Consider the following 18,858-nt stretch of genomic DNA (forward strand, 5'->3'; position numbering starts at 1 on the left):
CTTGCGGAGGAGACTGGCGGTTTTCTCTTGGCGTTGGCGGCTGTGGCAGAGGAAGAGGCTGTGGGCTGGGCCTGAGCACCTTGGACTTTTCTGTACAAACAAACAACAACAATATATATATATTATATCAAAACATCTTTTTCGGTAGATCTGCTTGATGGGAAAAAGTTTTTGTTTTAGACAGGCAGACATCTTGGACAATGTCATTATAATATTTAAAAATGCAAGGGTGGGAAGTGGTTAATTGTATATCTGTGACTGTCTTGAATAAATAGCCTTTACAGTAGGTTTGACAAAATTTTGTTTATTATATAAGCAAAACCCTCTGCTTCAACTTCGGACATAATATTCTATTTCTGCACTAACATTTTGTATAAGAGCCTTTTCTTTACAAATTTGTTTGCAAATCATTTCTAATCCTGTAAGGTTGATGCAACAAATCTTAACGCTGTTTTTGTACGTACTTGCGGTCACTTTTCCCCTTGAAGATCTTGTTGAGATCCAGGGGAGAGGAGGCGACTTTGACCACATGGTCAGTGTGAAGGCTGTGGTCAACTGTACCCTCCTCGTCCACTTCCAGTCGGATCGGGGCAAACATGTTGAACCATTGCTGGATTGGCAGAGACAAATATAATTGTGATTATAATTGAAACTCTCCAAGACAGCCTCTCGTTATTGAGGAGAAAAACGGTTGTCTTAGACAGGTGAATTTAGTTTTAGTAGAGGTTTTACGGCGCTCGCAACTGCGTAAGATCATATGAGCGCCAGAAGATTAGAGGTGTTACAAGAGAGTAACAAACATAAAAAAGAAGAAGGGAAGATAAGGACGATAGATGTTTGATAGGAAAGAAGAAGCAAACCACACCAGAGCACCCGCCAACCACCCACACAGGTGACTGTCTTGGACAATTTCATAATGTAGCAAAAAACACAAAGGGGGAAGTGTTTGTTGTACAGGTGATCGTCTTAGACAGGTAGCCGGTAGGGCGACTTCGACAGCACAGTCGACTACGGATCGGTTGATGTCGTCAGGGGAGTGAAAGAAAGAACTGTTCACCCGAAGTTCAACTTAATTGTTGGGACATGTAAAAAAAAAAGGAGATGCCGGGACCAGAGAAAAAGATCAACATAACCGAAGATCAAATTCAAGTGAGGTCAACGCTAGTGGAGTCGACTGTAATTGTAAACTTTTTATGCTTCCATCAACACAATTTAGATCAATAAGGACAAAGGCTGCTTGTAATAGACTTGTACATTGCCCGTCAAGGCCAAACAGGGTTAAGTGGGATACACTGTCCCAGCACACAGATTGAGACTAGTGGTGGGCAAAATCAGGATAACCTATCCAGATAACTGGATAATTCTCCATGAAACGTTATCCCAAGTCAGACTCTAAAACTCTCTTTCCTAACCCGTTTGGGGAAGTGGGTGCACCCATTTGTTGACGTGGTTCTAACCCGTTTTTTAAAGTGGTTTTAACCCATTTGCCGAAGTGGTTCATAACACATTTAATTGCCGAAGAGACACACTAACATATTATCCGGATTTTGCTAAAGCGATTCATTGCCCAGCCCTAATTGAGACATTCATAAGAGGAACTTCGCCATGTGGGAATCAAACTGTAGAGTTCCGCAAAGAGCTTAATCACTACATTACAGAAGCTTGTCGATAAATAGGCTTACACGAGAGGTGGAAACACTGCTTGGGGGGAAAAAGCAGTGGGTTTTTTAATATATATATATAAACTGCTAAAAGGTACAGTACATTTAAAAGTGTAAATCCGGGCAATATCTAGAAATGCCTTAGGAGCTACCGTGAATAATAAATGATTGTCAGTATACAGATTTACAGTAGGATTTAGGCATCCTCAAAGTCAAGGCACCTATTTTTATACAGCCGTATATTCCCATCACCGTCATTATGAGAATGCGTTTACTGAAATCACTACACAAAAAACTTGATGTCATAGCTTGTTCACCGCACTTAAACACATGTCGTTTGAAACATGGTCCAATAGTCAGAGGAGTACTTTTCTACATCTAATGGTCTAGTGGGTAAAAATTATGTAATTAAACTGAAATGTGGCGGTGCAAGATGGTGTTACTGTCTCAAAACTCAAAATGAGCAAGTTGTAGGACAGGTATATCACATAGTGACTATGTGTATACCCCCAAAGTGCAATGTTTCATATAGGACCCAAATCAAGAAACTTTTTAACTACTGGATCAAGAATTTTTTTTATAAATATATTTTTGTTTAGTCGCTGGCCTACAGAAGTGCCATGCAAAATTAAGTGCAAATTGGCAAATCAAAGAGAGATAGAATATATTTAATCCTGACAGATAAAAGTGAGCAAGCTACAGCATCCAGCCGTTCAGGCTTACCTTGGACTGTGGAGGAAGGCCAATGTCTGAAAAGGCAAACTGCCACTGTGGCAACCCCAGATGCATCAGCATGAGTCTGTAGTAGGCCAGGAAAGAGTCGCACATGTAATGCCAATGTAAGGACCTATCCAAGAACCAGATCTCTGTCACAAACTCAGACGCTGTGGTGAGAAAAAAAACTGACACCATCATTTCTCCAAATTTCGATTTCCTGATGAGAGAAGTGCTTAGGCCCAAAGCTCTCAAAAATCATAAGATAATACGTATATCAAAAGCAACCACAACTGCCTCAAAGAGAAGACATGACTGAACACTGTAATGATAGGAAATATAAAATGCTCCCCATCAGCACAATTGGTCGCTTTTAAGGACAAGCTAGCGAACCCAGATTTCGGGGGTTTCCAGAAATCTTGACCCACACCAAAAGGGGGCATTGCCCTCCCTATAGCAGAAATTTGGTTTCATTGGTGTGTATATTTGTTTGGTTATAGAAAAAACTCTCCTTTTATTTTAAAGAAACTGAACATGGGGCAAAAACTTTACCTTCAATTTTCTCAAAACAGCATTTTTCGGGATAGTCCCCTTGTGGTCAAAAGCGACAAATTTAGATCATTTAGGAGGAGGGAAAAATAGAGGAGGCATCTCATCAACAACAGCAGTGTATTTACAGTGGAGTCGGCTTAAACTGAACACGATTAGTCTGAAAACAGTGAGAAATTGAAAGAAAATACAATTCCCAATTTTTCTTCTATTTAAGTAACCTCTCTCAACTGAAAATCTCAATAAAACCACCAAAAAAAACCACACAAAAATCTGGCGCCCCGCAGATTTCAGTTTACCCCGACTTTGTCGTCTGAGAAAAAAATGTAGGCTACCCATCACTAAAAGATTGGAATCATTTCAATTCTAAAGTTCAAGTGTCTATAATGTATGGATAACAAAATGTGTTTGATTGTTTGTATGAGTAAAGAGAAGGACACTGATGACACAATTATGGTCACTTAATGCAGGTAAAAAGCAAGACAGATAGACTAGAAAAATAGAAGGGGGGAAAAAGAAGTTGGACTTACCAGTGGTACCCTCCAACCTCCCATATGAATGTGTTTACTTTCGTCTAGCAAATGTTTGCATAATGTGGATCAGATACAGGAAATCAGACAGGCGATAGATACACTCATCAGTAGTCACTCGGGTATAAAATAATTTCTAGGCCAGACGCTGATTATCTTTACAGTACATCAAGTTTTTTAAAGGGTAAGTTAGGAGGGCTATATAGTAACCTGCTAGCAGATTAATTTCTATACCCTGAAAATGTCTCTGAAGGACTTCAACATGAAGCACTCGACATGGGAAAGTCTAACTCCTAACAGACCCAGTGGGCCAGCAACAATCCCAGTGGGCAGCAAGTCACTGAGTTTGAGACACATAGAATCTATTAGAAATGCTGAAACCAAGAGAGAAGCCCGCTAGCTGCGCACATCAACAAGAGGAAATTAAACTTTTAAATGCTCAAAATATGGCAACCTCTCAGCCGGAATTGGTCTCATTGGCCACAGCAGAAGTGACAATAATTTGCATTTAGCTTTATGTGAGTACATTTTTTAACTACTACACTATGTTTCAGGTTTGATATGAAGAAAAAATCCCCAACAATAACAAAAAAACAAAAACAATTAAGAAAGACTTTTTAAAATTGAAATTGGAAGAAAATTTGAAGACAAAAAAAGTATGAAAACCTAAAACAACCGAAATAGTAAGGTCAGTAAGGAGATCCTTTACACAACTCTAGCTATCTGTACACATTTGTTTGTTGAAGAATCTTTGTTTGAGTAAATACTAAAGAGAATCACATAAATACAATAATGGTCACTTAGTACAGGGAAAAAGTAAGACTGACAGACAGACAGACAGACAGAGAGACAGAGAGACAGACAGACGGTAGCAACAGTGGGAAAGTAAAGAAGTAGGGCCTACCACCAGTGGTGTACTCCAGCCACCTGCCATTTGTACACAGGATGGCTTTACCAAACTAAGTACAACTATGTTGAAGTCAAGTCAATCAACCATGAGAGTATTGCAGTAGTGACAATATGATGTACTTGTGTACAAAAAAGCATGATAATGATAAATCTAGATCTATATGTGCAGCTATGTTATGACTACTCCTATCTTTCTGGAGCCTGTCAGTATGGTACGAAGAATATGAGTCTGGGACAAAAGTATGAAACAATTCTTCACATAACTATAAGTGTGATTATGTGGTTAAATCAGGGGCTCGTTAAAATGATAACATCCAAGTAAAAATTTATATTTTTCGCACCAATTTTTTAAAAAATGAATGCCTATTCAAAAACATATTTCTGAGTGGATTTTACTGAAATCGTTGATTAATTAAAGGCTCAAAAATGGTAAATTTGCAGTTTCCAGGGACACCCAAGTTTTGGAATTCACCTAATTCTGAAAAGACATTTCTCGCTAATTTGACTTCTAAAACCAGATGACGACCCCCACCTTCTTCAATCACAAACATCTTGACTTTTATTCAAGATGAGATAGGTATTTTTTTCATTGAAAGCAAGACAAATGAACAGGCTCTAAGGTTATACAAATAAATCCATATGCCCAAAAATAGACGAGGGCCTGATTTCACAGTATCATTCCTCATATGTCATCGACAACTCAGATCTTTCTAGGAAAGAGAATATCAGACAAGACTTGTGTCACAAAACTGTATGTACACCTATGACACTATGTTATTAACAACGATTATCAGCAACTCAGATCTTCCCAAAGTTCAGTAGAGAGAAAGAGCTGAAAGATAAGTATGAAAAAACTATATCTATTTATAAAGTCTAGTATTTGTACATAAAGCAAACAGATTTTCAAATCTGAATGTTTTCTTATACACGTACATCATCATCCAGTGCCAGATCTGCGACAGACATCGGCGATCATGATTTTCCATTCATTTCTTTGCTCGGATGCTCTCAGAAAAGCTACGTTTCCCTGATTTTTCCCTGTTACCCATTTGTTTAGGTTCCCTAAGTATGTTCTTCTGGGCCTACCCCTGCATTCTTTGTATTTAAAACACGTATACAGAAATTCAAATATAGTGCAAACTTTTTCCGTGTCCCGCCGATTTCGCAATATATATATGAATGCTAGATTGTATGTACAGCTATGTGGAACACAAGCCAATCTTCCCCGAGACTGAGAGTTTCAGAATACTATGGAGAACAAAACTCTGTAGGATACGCAAGTATGACATATATCTATCCGTACATCTATATTATCAAGATCTCAGATCTTCTTTTTAAGTGTGTGTTTCAGTACCCAGAAGAGAGAATATGAGACTAAAACATAAGTACAGGTATGACAAAACAATGTACAACCATATTATGTATGTTATTGACAACTCAAACCAGCCTTAAAAGTGTTTCAGTATAGACAAAAATGCAAATATGAAAATGTCATCTACATACATTAAATATGTTTTACTAATGTATGGTACTAACAACTCAAACCTTGCTTAATGTTTCAGTAGAGAGTATACAAGACAAGAATGCAGATGTGAAGACATCTTGTATACATTACATACATTTTACTACAATAACAAACAATAGTACCATGTGTCCTCAGCACACAGACACAAAAAGACCAACAAGGCATGTAAATACAAACAGTCCTTTAGAATTGTTGGAATGTCATATATTATCAAGATGTCTAGTAAAGTAAGCATTACTTCATAAAATCACCAAAAAATATGTGGTGTGATTTCAAGAAAGTTGTTAATTGAAAAAAACCCAACAATTTACCAACTATTGAGTGCACATATAAAGAGTACAAGATTAAGAATAAAGTTGGCGAAAATAAAGTTGAGAGCCCGACGTCTTTGTGCATCATGAAGATCCCAGTGTCCAGTTTCATGTTCTACTAATGACTATGACACACAACTGTCACCACCACAACCCCCACAGTGACCCTGGAAATTGAGCACAAGGTCAAGCAGTTTGAAACAAGGGGTTCAACTTTACTTTAACCACAAAGATGTATCTTTAATTCATATATATATGGGCAGAGATTTGAACTAGTGAAGGAAAAAAGAGTTTCTCATCGGAAGCTGTGCTAGTTGAAGGAATGACCAGACAAATCAAACTGTTATGGTCTGGGAATTAGAAATGGGACCCAAAATTCCAGGCTCTGCAGTGTTAGTTTGGGGAAGTGTCAGGGGAGATCACGGAGCACAAACTTTTACTACCAGACAAAAAGGGAAAGAACTCTTCTTGCTGCACCTACTCTACTATAAGTATACCATATGATATATACTGACTTGTCCCATAATGGTCTCATTTATTATAACCAAAATCAATATCATTATGAAAAGCTGAGCTTTTCTTACATGTAGTGTTTCATAACTAAAGAAAACCGAGAAAAAAACTCTGCTAGGGAAAATGAATCTCAAATGCTGATTTTCTCCTAAATAAAAATGTTGCTCAATTCGTGTTTTACGTAATCATGTTTTCAACAGATATAAGATAGAGTGACAAGGGCAGATCATTCTTTACAGGAAAGCCAGCTCATTTGCCACCAGCGTTTCATGTGCGTAAATTCTGCAACTATCTTACTTATTTTAGGTTTTTAAAAAAGTAACTTTTCATAACTTAAGAGAAAGAAAATCTCCACTGGGGAACGGGTATCTCAAACATCTATTTTCTCCTGAATAAAAAGTGAAGCAACTCCCAACTATAAGTACATAATGTACAACTACAATGGAATGCCAAACAAAACTTCTAGCTTAATGGTCTACACAAAAACAAAAAAAGGCAGACACAATTCTGATCCTTGTCAGGAAAGTTTTTTTATAAAGTGTCCTGGAAACAGCTCACTCTTGACCAGTGTTGATCGGGAATTAACTACCTAAATCATTGAAATTGTTTCTAAAAATGAAGCATAGCGTCATGATATGGTATGGTATGATGTGCATTTAATACCCCTATTAACGCAATAAGGTTATTAACCCTATCCATACATCGTGTTTTACTATCGTATTCATACGACGTGGGGCACATTGTGCGCCCACTTTCCAAAGAGGAAATTTACTCGTTAATCCGACCCATATGCTTTGCAAAGCAGTCTGTCAAAATGATTTTTTGAGAAAAACTGAAAGTTTCAAAGAGATCTTCGTAATACAAGTATTCTAAAATGTGAAGAATACAACCCCAGGGGTACAAAATGACCCCAGGGCGTAGAGATAGGGTTAAACAGGCGGAGTATCCGAACTTAATATATTTGTCTGATAAAACTGAGCCAAACAAATGAAGACTTCATCAAGCTCATGAAAACCAAATCAGGGATTTGACCCATGGCCATAGGCATCTTGTCAAGCATGATACTTACTGTGCAAACAGCACACCTCAAGATTAGTAAATTTTTTAACTAGCAGGATTAATACCAAACAAATTTTGCAAATGCAAATTAGGTAGCTTCATCTGGCTATATTTCGGCCGAACACTGGCAGATTGTTTTTAAAAGCTGCAGAGATGTTAAAAGAAGCGGCATATCACTTTCAGCAATCTGTACATCATAAATCAGTTGTTGAGGCTATTGTCAAAGCCAAATAACTATATGAGAAAACAATTATGGAGCAAGATACAAACCCGGGTCTTCACAGGCTGTGCAAGGCGAACAAAACGGCAGCAAATAGGTAAGAAATTTTTTAAAACAAATTTACACAACACCTAACCTTTCTAGCTTACGTTATCCTTTGCTTAGATAACCCAATTTGGCACAACCCTTTCAACTATCAAATTAACCACTGACTGGAAAATTCCACATCCCAATATTTGCCTGTTTTTGAGGTTTTAAACCATCCCTTAGGCAAATTGGACTTGGCACATTTCCAATCTCCAGATACTAGAAGAGTTAAGTCAAAATTTTAAAAACTTGAACATTTCGCGTCACATTTTGATTTGAATTTTTAAATTTTTAAATTCAAGATGTCTGAAAGTTAATTTTAAAAACGTCTCCCACATGATTCATATCATGTCTGTATCTTTCATTTGCTCTGAATTTTTTGCTTTTATTCACACTGGTAGTCTAAACTCTTTTTTAAAGAAAACAAGGTGGACCACTGTTTACGGTTTATGAAATAAAATATTTATGATAAATAAGTGAACATTTTTTAAACTGGAGTTCATGTTTCACAGTGTTTGTTTTTGTTAAACCAAATAAGATGTTCTAATCCCAAGATTATCTTTGGAAAAAAGGGTAACACCACAAACCAAAGTACACATACATGATAGTTTCGATGAAAGCTACAAGCTTGGTTGTATTTCATCTGAAGAGAAGCAATAAAAGAATAGACCTACTTTTAACTTCAAAACTTCAACTTGTGATACTTTCACTTCTAATAATAAGGAAAAAAGCTCTCAAGCTGAAGAAACTAGCAATACTCCCCCCCAACTTATTCAGCTCCGCATCTCAGAAAAAGCAATACCATAATAAAGAGAGGGGGTGCAATCATCTCTTTTAAAACAGCATTGAGAAAAAACAGTACGCAAAAATGCTGCTACTAATACAGAGCCACGCCATATGTAGACAAATAGAGGAATACAGCATAAATAGAGCAGTGGTGAGAGAGTATACCGTACAGACTGGGGCGTGGATAACTCATACCATGAGGAAAGTGAAAATCAGAATCACTGTCTCCACTGTCGCTCTCAGAGCCTGAGCCACCTATACATACAGTGGTGATTCAGAAGCTACTCAATAATCAAGAAACATATTTTCCTAATTCAAGGGGTGTCTTCGGGGATATAAATGGGACGCCGTCAAACCAGTTTCACATTTTAAAATCTGACATTTCATGTTTTCAATAGAACTGCATTGTAGAAAGTTCAATAACAAAAATCAAACATAAATTTCGAGGACAAACTGCACTTTATAATATAACACAAACTATCATTTTCAAACATTTTTAAGAGAAACATTTTTTTCTAGCTGAGAAAGAATGAACTCACATTCAGTAGGGTCAAAAAGACTTTAAAATATATTTTGTAATCTTTTGGTATAGTCCCTTCTGTTTCGGAAGTATTTAAAAATTGTGTTACTTCATCTTACTCAAAGTGGAGGTATTACTATTTTGCTAACCAATTTGAAAGTAATTTTTCTTCTATGTCTCCTCCTGTTATCGAATGAAGTGTTGTATTACAGATGAGTAGCATCAATACATGTAGTACAGGTTGCATGGTGGTGTGAGAAAGACATACAATAAACCTTATTTTCTTCACTTGTAGGTCATTTATTAACTCTTTATCTCCGTCGAGCCGCTGCCAGCGGCTCGCGGTCGGAACTACTATGCTGATAAGCTGCACAGCGGCTCGTAAACATTCCTTTATATGATGACTTTGACATCAAATTACTTTTTAGTAATTGCCGAAAACAAATTTCTTTTATCGGAAGTTCATTCATTAGATGAAGAACTATGAAAATAGGTCGACTTGTTTTGAATTAATTACCCATTTAGTGGTGATTTTGTTATTTTAAAATTTAGTACCAAAACAGGGCCCTGCGTAGTGGGTTTACCCCCCACGGAGATAGAGAGTTAACACAACACAAAAGGAAAATCCACATTTTACATGATAACGTACAGTCTTTTGAGAGCAATTTATATCAATGCAATAACAAAAAAGATAGCACATAATGACATTTGTACAAAATTCTAAGATTAAACCACAATACCATAAATAAAATCATTTTTACCTAAAATGAGTACTGTAGACTTTGTTGGCAGCTCGGCATGCGTATCAACTAATAAAAATTGGTTATTCAAGGACTGGCACCTCATCTGAACAGTAAGAAAGATGTCGTTTGACTGTCACAACCCTGAATATTTTATAACACCAACTGTTGCAATCTTGAATTCTTTATTAACTCATTCAGTGCTATGGACGAGAATACTCGCGAAACCTGGGTCCCACCCACCTACTAGCGACGAGTATTCTCACATTCTGTCTCGCCATCTTTATAGAAAGAATTACTCTAATTAATCCATACCAAGCTATTTGAACTAATTATGAAGCATTATGGGAAAGGTCAAGGAGAGATTTTCCCTACTCAAACAGCCATTGAGCTTGCTAGTTTTGATTGATTTTCCTGGGTAAACCTAATTTCATGTTGCCATACCAAAACTGCCCAGTATGTGAGGGGAGTTCGCTGCTGGAGCGCTCAGCACTGAATGAGTTAATCTGACCCTTGGATACTTGATTCCATCATCTATCAAAGACAAAAACTCACCTTGGCTGGTCTCATTGTAGACAAGACAAACTTTGCCATGCCCATCACAAGGATCCAGTTCGAAGATTCTGCTGTCACAAAAACTGGGTGGCTTTCTTCCTGAAAAAAAGGTTGAAAAAGACAAAATCAGAAATGACGCAATAATATTTTGAAACAAATCTTGGTTAGAACTATGCGATAAAAAATCATCAAAATCAAGAAAACTATTGGGGCAAAAAACAGATGGGCACATCTTAAAGTGGTATGGCTAATTCATTGATTTTGTTCATGAATTATCCAGATAAACCTAAATGCTTAAGAAATTATTCCAACACCTATAACCTTCAATGATATTTTTGCTTTTATTAATTCATTCGGGACGCATCGGACGTACGTCTGATAGCCTTGAGCTACGTTGGAGACAAATCGGACGTCTGATAGCATTTCTCGGGCGTGGTGGCAGCACAAAATGGAGGTATTCCGGTGAACAAACTTTTGTTTGACATTGCTAAACCCTATTTATTTTGTATCTATTTACCCTTGATCGTATAGCATAGTTTTTTATTTCAAATTTTTCTGTGGAGGTTTGTGATGGCAGTCGAGGCGACAAAGAACACGGATCTTTGAGGAGTACCATACAAAGAGGAACTATTCACAGTGACTGGAGCTATTTCTTCACAGTATTTGGATTGTAAATTGGGTTGTGATTGTTTGTATCTGCATTTCTTCACTGTCAACCTAGAGGGGAAAACATTTTTTGGGGGTCTCATAAAAAAATGTTGTAGGGGTCCTGGCAAGTTTAGGAATATATCCAGGCAAATTGGATTAGATCTAAGGCAAAGTCCAAATGTTGAATGAGTAGATAGTGAAAACAGACTTTAAAAATATCAAAAGGAAAAAAATGGCAGACTTTCAAAGTCGACCCAAAATCGCGCGTTTCTGGGTGCAAAGCTGGTCCAACACCTGCGTCCTGAATAAGTAAAGAATCCCCCCCTCCCCCAACTTTATTTTGAAAAAAGGCTATTTCCCGCACATAAAAAGAAGCCAAAAAAAAGTAACATCACTGATATCAATTAAGTACAGATTAAGAAACATGGGTAGAACTCAGCAATTGAGAAAGATGACAAACTGTGGTAGAACTCAGTAATTTAGACAAATGAACAGCTCTGGTGATGTTATGTGGAGCTCCCGCTGTCAAAAGCAGCAACTGAGACAAAAGATAGATGAGGTCAAAAACTCCCCTCCAGGAGATCGTTGAGTGACAAACCTCCGCTGAGATCCTCATCCATGTCAAGGTCCCAGAGAGAGGGCTGAACGTGCGTTCCCTCTCGCACCCCACCGTCAAGCTTCAACAACATCCCCACACTGTTTACGTGCATTGATCCCACAGGAATAGTCAAGTCTGTAACAAACAGGACATGTTCTATTATGTGTGCCAGGAAAACTTCACATCTGATAAAAAAAAAAAAATAAAGTCTAGTGACACAGACAAGGAGTTTAATATATATGAAAATATTTGATTAACAAGTGAAGAACATGTAAAAGCTAAATACATGTAGCTTGAAAAGAAAACAAAGGAACTATATTTCTGACTTTTCATATTGGTGGCATATCTTTGCAGTTGAACCACAACTGAGTCTCAAAGTAGTCGTACTTCCATTATTAAACCGCATATTAACCACCCTTCCACACTGATAGGGTGAAAAAGCAGTAAGTCAGAGAAAAACCAAGAGAACTCATACTTGCCAAAATAATAAGACACCCCCCCCCCCAACTCTCTGAAAATGGTGAGAAACAAAGAAAAGGTAAAACACCAGTCATTTTAACTTTATGAGTCATGGACAATGGACTAGTATAATATTTTGCAGAAAAATGAAGAACATCTGTGGTCATGTGACCATCAGAAACAAGAGGTTTTGATATTTCATTCAGTAAATGAAGTTTTTTTAAGGGAAGAAGAGACATTTTACAAATATTTTGCATTTTTACTCTTACTTTCCATTTTGACACTCCATGTGAGGTGAAATCCATTACTTGTAAGGAAAAAACTTTTCAGATCTTCAGGCAGCAACAGTGAGTTTTTCTGGAATGCAATTTAACAGCATAAGAGCATGTTCAAGTTTAATTTGATAAGTGAGGAGTCCGTGGAAAAAAATGGGAATAGTCACAAACTGAAAATTGTAAAGAAGTGGATATTTATACGGCAGGCCGTCAAAAAATCGGAAGTGATAATTCCACGGCACATAAATTCAGCCAATCAGAACATCCGGACTATTTATAATTAAGCCTATAATCTCTTTTCCATAATATAAGTAACGCATTATAGAGATACAATTTAAGATACCTGTATGTTAAGTTAATAATGTTTATCCTTTGCTATCATTTTGTTCATTATGAATAATGATTAAATGTTTTGTGTGATTGTAACGAGAGTGAGAGATGCACAATTTATTTTGTGCTAGCAAAATGGAGAGAAGACTGTTTTTTTTCCAACAGTAAGGTGCCCATTTGCGGATGGGATCGAGTCGGGTCGGGTAGGGATGATCACCCGACTCGTTGCCGGGAAAACAAACACAATTCTTGCATTTATACACTTCAAGCAGAGTCTATGCCGCCGAAATATCAATTCCGATCTTTAGACTCAAGACGGCATACTGTATAGGTGTCACAACTTATGTTCAGACAACATGCCGTGCAAATATCAACTACGATTTTCAGACGGCAGGCCGTGGAAATATCGCTACCCAAATTGTAAAGGTATCAATTTTGAACGCTCAACCCATAACTGTATATCTCTTCAACTGTAGGTTGATTATTGTTGTTAGATTTCTTATTCAACAAATATATAAAATAAACCACCAGTAAAACAAACATGAAGTTATGAGTCCACAAGCTTTTATAATTGACACCCTCACAATTTCCAGTTTGTGACTATGCCAGTTTTTCCCGTGGACCCCTCAATTGTATTGACGGGTATAACACCTCTTTCAACACTGTGAGGTTATTTCACAGGACAGACCTCCGAACTTCATATTCATTTCTGATAGGAACCAGTCAAGAGGATGGGGAGCCTTGAGAACTCCCCAAACAATTCAAGTGCCTGTCAAGTACGGGTTCAAACCAAGGCCATTCGAACTATGGCCTAACATGACATCAATTGAATTAGCGGAGCACCTTCAAGTTTAATTCATATAGAACTACATTCAAAAAGGGCAAATGCATTAATTAATACAGGACCATCATATGAACCATCATTTTATGATTATAATGCCTATGAGCAATTTCAAAGTATCCAAGAATCTTCAGCCTTTTTCAGAGTCTAAAAGAATCATCAGACACCTTTCAGTGAGCATGGCTATTCCACACTGACATACCAAGTTGCCAGCCAACTGGACCTCATATGGTCAGGTATAAAAAACATGGACACACTATCTGCACACACTGGACATGGATTTCAAATCTGCCATAAGCTGACAAGACGCCTTTTTTTCTTCAGAACAATTTCGAGAAAAAATGTCACCATAGCCATTTTAAAATAGTCATTCCACAACTTAAATTCTGATTTATTAAAAAACTAGTCACAGTTTTTATTTGATTTTTTTCCACACAAGTAGGATAACTGATCATGCTATCGATTTAGCTAATAAAAAATTCTGACGCCAAAATGAAAAAATAAAGGCAGAAATATTCACAAGAGATGACATATTTCGTACACATTATAATAATTATAAAACAATATTAGTTCTTATTACAACTGTAAAATTCCATTTAATAATAATGAAATGATCACAAAAAGAAACAGGTTCTTTTACAAAATATCACTATTATGTTTATCAGCAGCCCAGTAAGATTAGAGAAATCAAATTGACAAATGAGCATCTTGGAGAACGAAATGGAAGAGCCAAGTAGGGCGACGAGCCACATCCACATCCATCTAATGCAAACTTCTTCTGAGTGCTTGAAGCAAACACCTACAAGCAAACACACACCAGCATACACACACACACAAACACACACACACCAATGGCTGGGTGCAAGATTCCAACAAACACCAATGCCGTGCATTTTTGGGGAGTCTCGTATCTAAAACTACACACACACACATACACACACACACACATACACACAAACACACACACACACAATCCACAGAGATACAGCCGAACCAATTCTAATGGCCATGTATGTCCTCAACAATTATCACCTCCACATACGACCACTTTCCATCCCACTTGTGTTATTTCTAATATATATTTGACACTGTCCAAGATGTCCACCAGTCTAAGAAAAATTCTTCTCCTTGACAATGGTTGGGCATCTCCGACATTATATACAATACAAACTTACTTGCTCCCACATTAACACTGCAGGCTTCTCAGCTGGAGATTTGATTTCATTCTTAACCTGACATACTCCAGTCTTGTTCTCTGAAACAAAGCATCATGTAAAAGTACAGTTACAAGTCTAACATACAAAAAAGCAAAAGCGTAATCACAAAGTACAGATTCACAATTGCACTGACAATATATCAAAAATACGATATATTTTTTATTGTGGGCATTATTTAAATAACTGCTCCCAATCTTTGCTATGTACCTGTCCCTTTTGACAACAATTATAATGGAAATCCAAAATGCACATAAAAGAGTTGGTAGTAAAGGAGCTTCAATCAGCTTAAATAGACAGAGGAACAGAAAAGAGGGTAAGAAAAGAAGGGAGAAACACAAACAAGGTGGCAGAAAAACAGATTACTAGAGATAGAAGACGAGACTCAATAACCATAGTCTATTGTCAAGGAATAAAAGCTGTAGGCCTGTGCATAACCACAGCCAAACATGCCATATGCATATGCAATTATTTATAACAAACAGCTAGAATGGAATCATAAAACGTACTATACAAACTCGGGATCGAGAATTCTGAGTTACCTCGATGGATTCAGACTATGACAAGTTAAAAGAGAATTAGAATATGACAAGTTTTCCTAGGAAACACGAATTGTGCCAGTGTGATGGTAAATCAGCGAGGTAAATTCTGCACCTGAACGATAAAATACGACCAAATCTAACATTTAAAATAGACCAGCAACGATCACAAATAGACCTGGAGATCTTTCTTTATACCAACACAGAGTAGCGATTAGATCTAGATCTATATATCGAGATCTAGATCTAGATTTAGATATCTAGAATCTAGATCAAGAATCTAGATTCTAGATCAATTCACAAGCAAAATAATATTCTGAAAAACGTTAGTTAAAGTGCCAGGGAAAGTGTCAACTCACCAAGGTACTTTACAACATTTATTGTCATCTGCTCTATGTAGCTCTTGACTTTAAAGTCACTCATGTTGCTTAGGTACAACAACTATGACCAGATGATATGAAATCGACCTCCGCAAAATATATCACGAATTTAAAGGCGCCTCAACAATCCACTACATTTGACAACCTAGTCTACCACTGCAAGAGTGGACTGCTCGTACTCGCAAGCGTCTCGTTGCTAGAAGAAGCTTGTTTCTACTTCCTCTTCGAAGGTAAATTTGCGCATGCGCAATGACGAGGAATGCGTTCTTTTACTTTCGCTTTCCGAAAATCGGGAAGAAAGTGACCCATCAGACCGGAGACAAAAAAGTAGCCTAGTCATCTCCGATCAGACCCCCCTCCCTTGATCAAAATTGTGATTTAAAAAAAAAGAAAGAAAGAAAAAGGACCGGGAGAAAAAAACTTTACAAAGTTTTGTCTGAATAACTCGCACGAAATTGTGGGTATTTTTTTTTTACTCATGGACCTGTTTCAAGCTTAGATAATATTATTCTAAAACGCTTTTCTAGTTCATTTTTATCTGCTTTACCCATGTTGATTTTCTGTCAATTGCAAATTTTTAGTGTATGAGATTATGGATATTTTTATACGAACTATTACAATGGGACCAATGGCGATCAAATCACCCTAATTTGATGATTTCGCAATTAGGATTGATAATAACAATACTTGAAAACAATTGATTTGGAGGGGTTTTATTGGTAATATATTATGCGTGTTCTACAGCAAAAATGATGGCAGTAATTAGCCCCCAAAACAATGACAATGCATCAGCGGCGGGTCTAAATGTAAAAATTTATCAAATTGTGCTAGAATGTTGTATTTTGGAACAGACGTAATTCATTCGGCATGAATTTGTTTGGCATAAAATTCATGTATGTAACTTATTCTTGAAAACGAAAAGGACACATAAACAGTAATAAACACCCATAAACACAAAATGAGCAATTTCAAAATATGTTGTAAGGAAAATCATGAACCGACTGGTTTTGTTGTTGTTGTTTTTCAACCTTTTTGTTTCAGCCATCCCTGTAACATTTAACTCTTCTGTACGTCGTGTTTTACTATCGTATTCATACGACGTGGGAAACTCTGTGCCGCCACTTTCCAAAGAGGAAATTTCGTTAATCCGATCAGTACGCTTTGCATTGCAGTCTGTCTAAATGACTTTTTGAGAAATACTAAAAGTTTCAAAGAGATCTTCGTACAAGAAAGAAGTATTCTAAAATGTGAAGGATACAAACACGGGGGTATAAAATGACCTCAGGGCGTACGGATATGGTTAAGCAATACTTCATATTATTATTATTATCATTATTATAGCGGTGCCTCGCAAGACACGCCAATTCAATTCCAGAGGCGCACCGTGGGTCTTCCACTTCACTACCAGACCCGAGAATTGAGTTATAGAGCAGATCTCTGATCTCATCTAATGCGGCCCATACACGATCAAATAATAAATATACTGTGCAATCCTGGTAGCACAATAATATTAATTGACAGTTTTTAGGTTGCCCACACAGCTCAACATGATTGACACTTAAATTGCGCAAATCAGGCTCTGTTTGGTCTTGCAACCCGTTGAGACAGGATTATGGGTGATTTTGACCCAGCAATCGTTGTGGCAGTTACTCTTGCTACATAAAACATAATATTAGGTGATTTCTCAAAACGGAAACATGCGAAATGGTCAAAAGAATGGCTTCTGCAGCTTCCAAAGTTCAGACACACAAAATGACTACGTGAACTGAGCCATAATGAGCTACAGGATTTTCAAAACTTTCTGCGCATGGATGTCGGATTCTAAAATGAGCTGTTGCTAATGGTAATGACCCACGGTACGCCTCTGAATGCAGACTACAATATTTTTCTGAGTCAAGGCTTTCTTCAATTCTTTCCGATAATTTGTTCTGTAGTCATTTATTTATTTTTTCTTTCTTTCTTTTTTTTTTAGGGACATCTTCTCTAGTATAGCTTTGGTACTTTTCCTGGAATTAAAAAAATAAAAATAATACGCCGTAAGCTGCATCTTTCCTTTGTCTGTTGTTGTAATCGTCAAATTTCACTTTCCATAGGGCTGGTAAAGTTTTGTAAATCTCGATACATGCCAATTGAAATGCCTTGTCTTCTGCTTTATCAGACAGCCTGGACATGATGAGAGTACGAAATGTGGAAGAAAAATGACTTGTGCACGATTTAATTGAAGGTAGCCACTCACAGTCAATTAAATTGTGCAAGCAAGTAGACGCGCAATAAAACTGATCAAACTGATTTTGATTGACTCAATACATTTGCGCAAGTCGCCAATATCGCCCATACATAGTCAATTTAATCGTCAATTCCGAGTATTGATAATAAAATTGCACTATATAATTGATTGTGTATGGGCCGCATAATTAAGAGCAAAGGCGCATTCCTGTGTTTCATAAATCCTAGTTTATTCGACACAAGGATTCATTGAAGGCTACTTTTTTGTTTGTTTGAAGTAAGGGGTTTGGTCACGTATCGTCGCCCTCTCTCAGCCGTAAACACTATCGACCCCACAATGTGAACGACAGTGAGCTGGTCTCGCGGAGACCTTAGCGTTTACAAAACACTGCCCTCCTCTTCACACTCTCAAATTTTTTTTTTTTTTAAATTTAACTTTTCCCTCAGCCACTCGAACTTGGTGGATTAAAAGAAGAAAAATAAATTACCTACCTTTAGAGATTAAAAACGAACAAACGTCCAGTAAGAGGTGTATGGGGGAGAGGGATATGATGAGGGGGGGGACTCAAACTCCAGACAGTGAAGAGAGAGGGGGGGGGGAGTAGGGATGGGGGTTTGGAACAAGGGTATATCGCAGTCTATCTCGCGCCAGAAGTGAAGGGGTTAATG

General features: G+C 37.3%; 1 protein-coding gene across 2 annotated transcripts; it reads right to left on the reverse strand.

The window, feature by feature from the left end:
* On the reverse strand, nt 1-16,252 carry LOC101856303 (tubulin polyglutamylase complex subunit 2; the record flags this gene model as incomplete). 2 transcript variants are annotated; one of them, XM_013081707.2, is given in 9 exon segments in its annotated part: nt 1-90; nt 465-610; nt 2,385-2,545; nt 9,060-9,119; nt 10,680-10,778; nt 11,926-12,060; nt 12,654-12,741; nt 15,006-15,085; nt 15,943-16,252. In XM_013081707.2, coding segments are annotated over 9 exon segments (923 nt in total), but the record flags the coding sequence as incomplete, so codon positions are not given.
* Nucleotides 16,253-18,858: the final 2,606 nt, after the last annotated feature.

The sequence above is a fragment of the Aplysia californica genome, unplaced genomic scaffold (assembly GCF_000002075.1).
Source record: "Aplysia californica isolate F4 #8 unplaced genomic scaffold, AplCal3.0 scaffold00007, whole genome shotgun sequence".
NCBI classification, from domain to species: Eukaryota; Metazoa; Mollusca; class Gastropoda; order Aplysiida; family Aplysiidae; genus Aplysia; species Aplysia californica.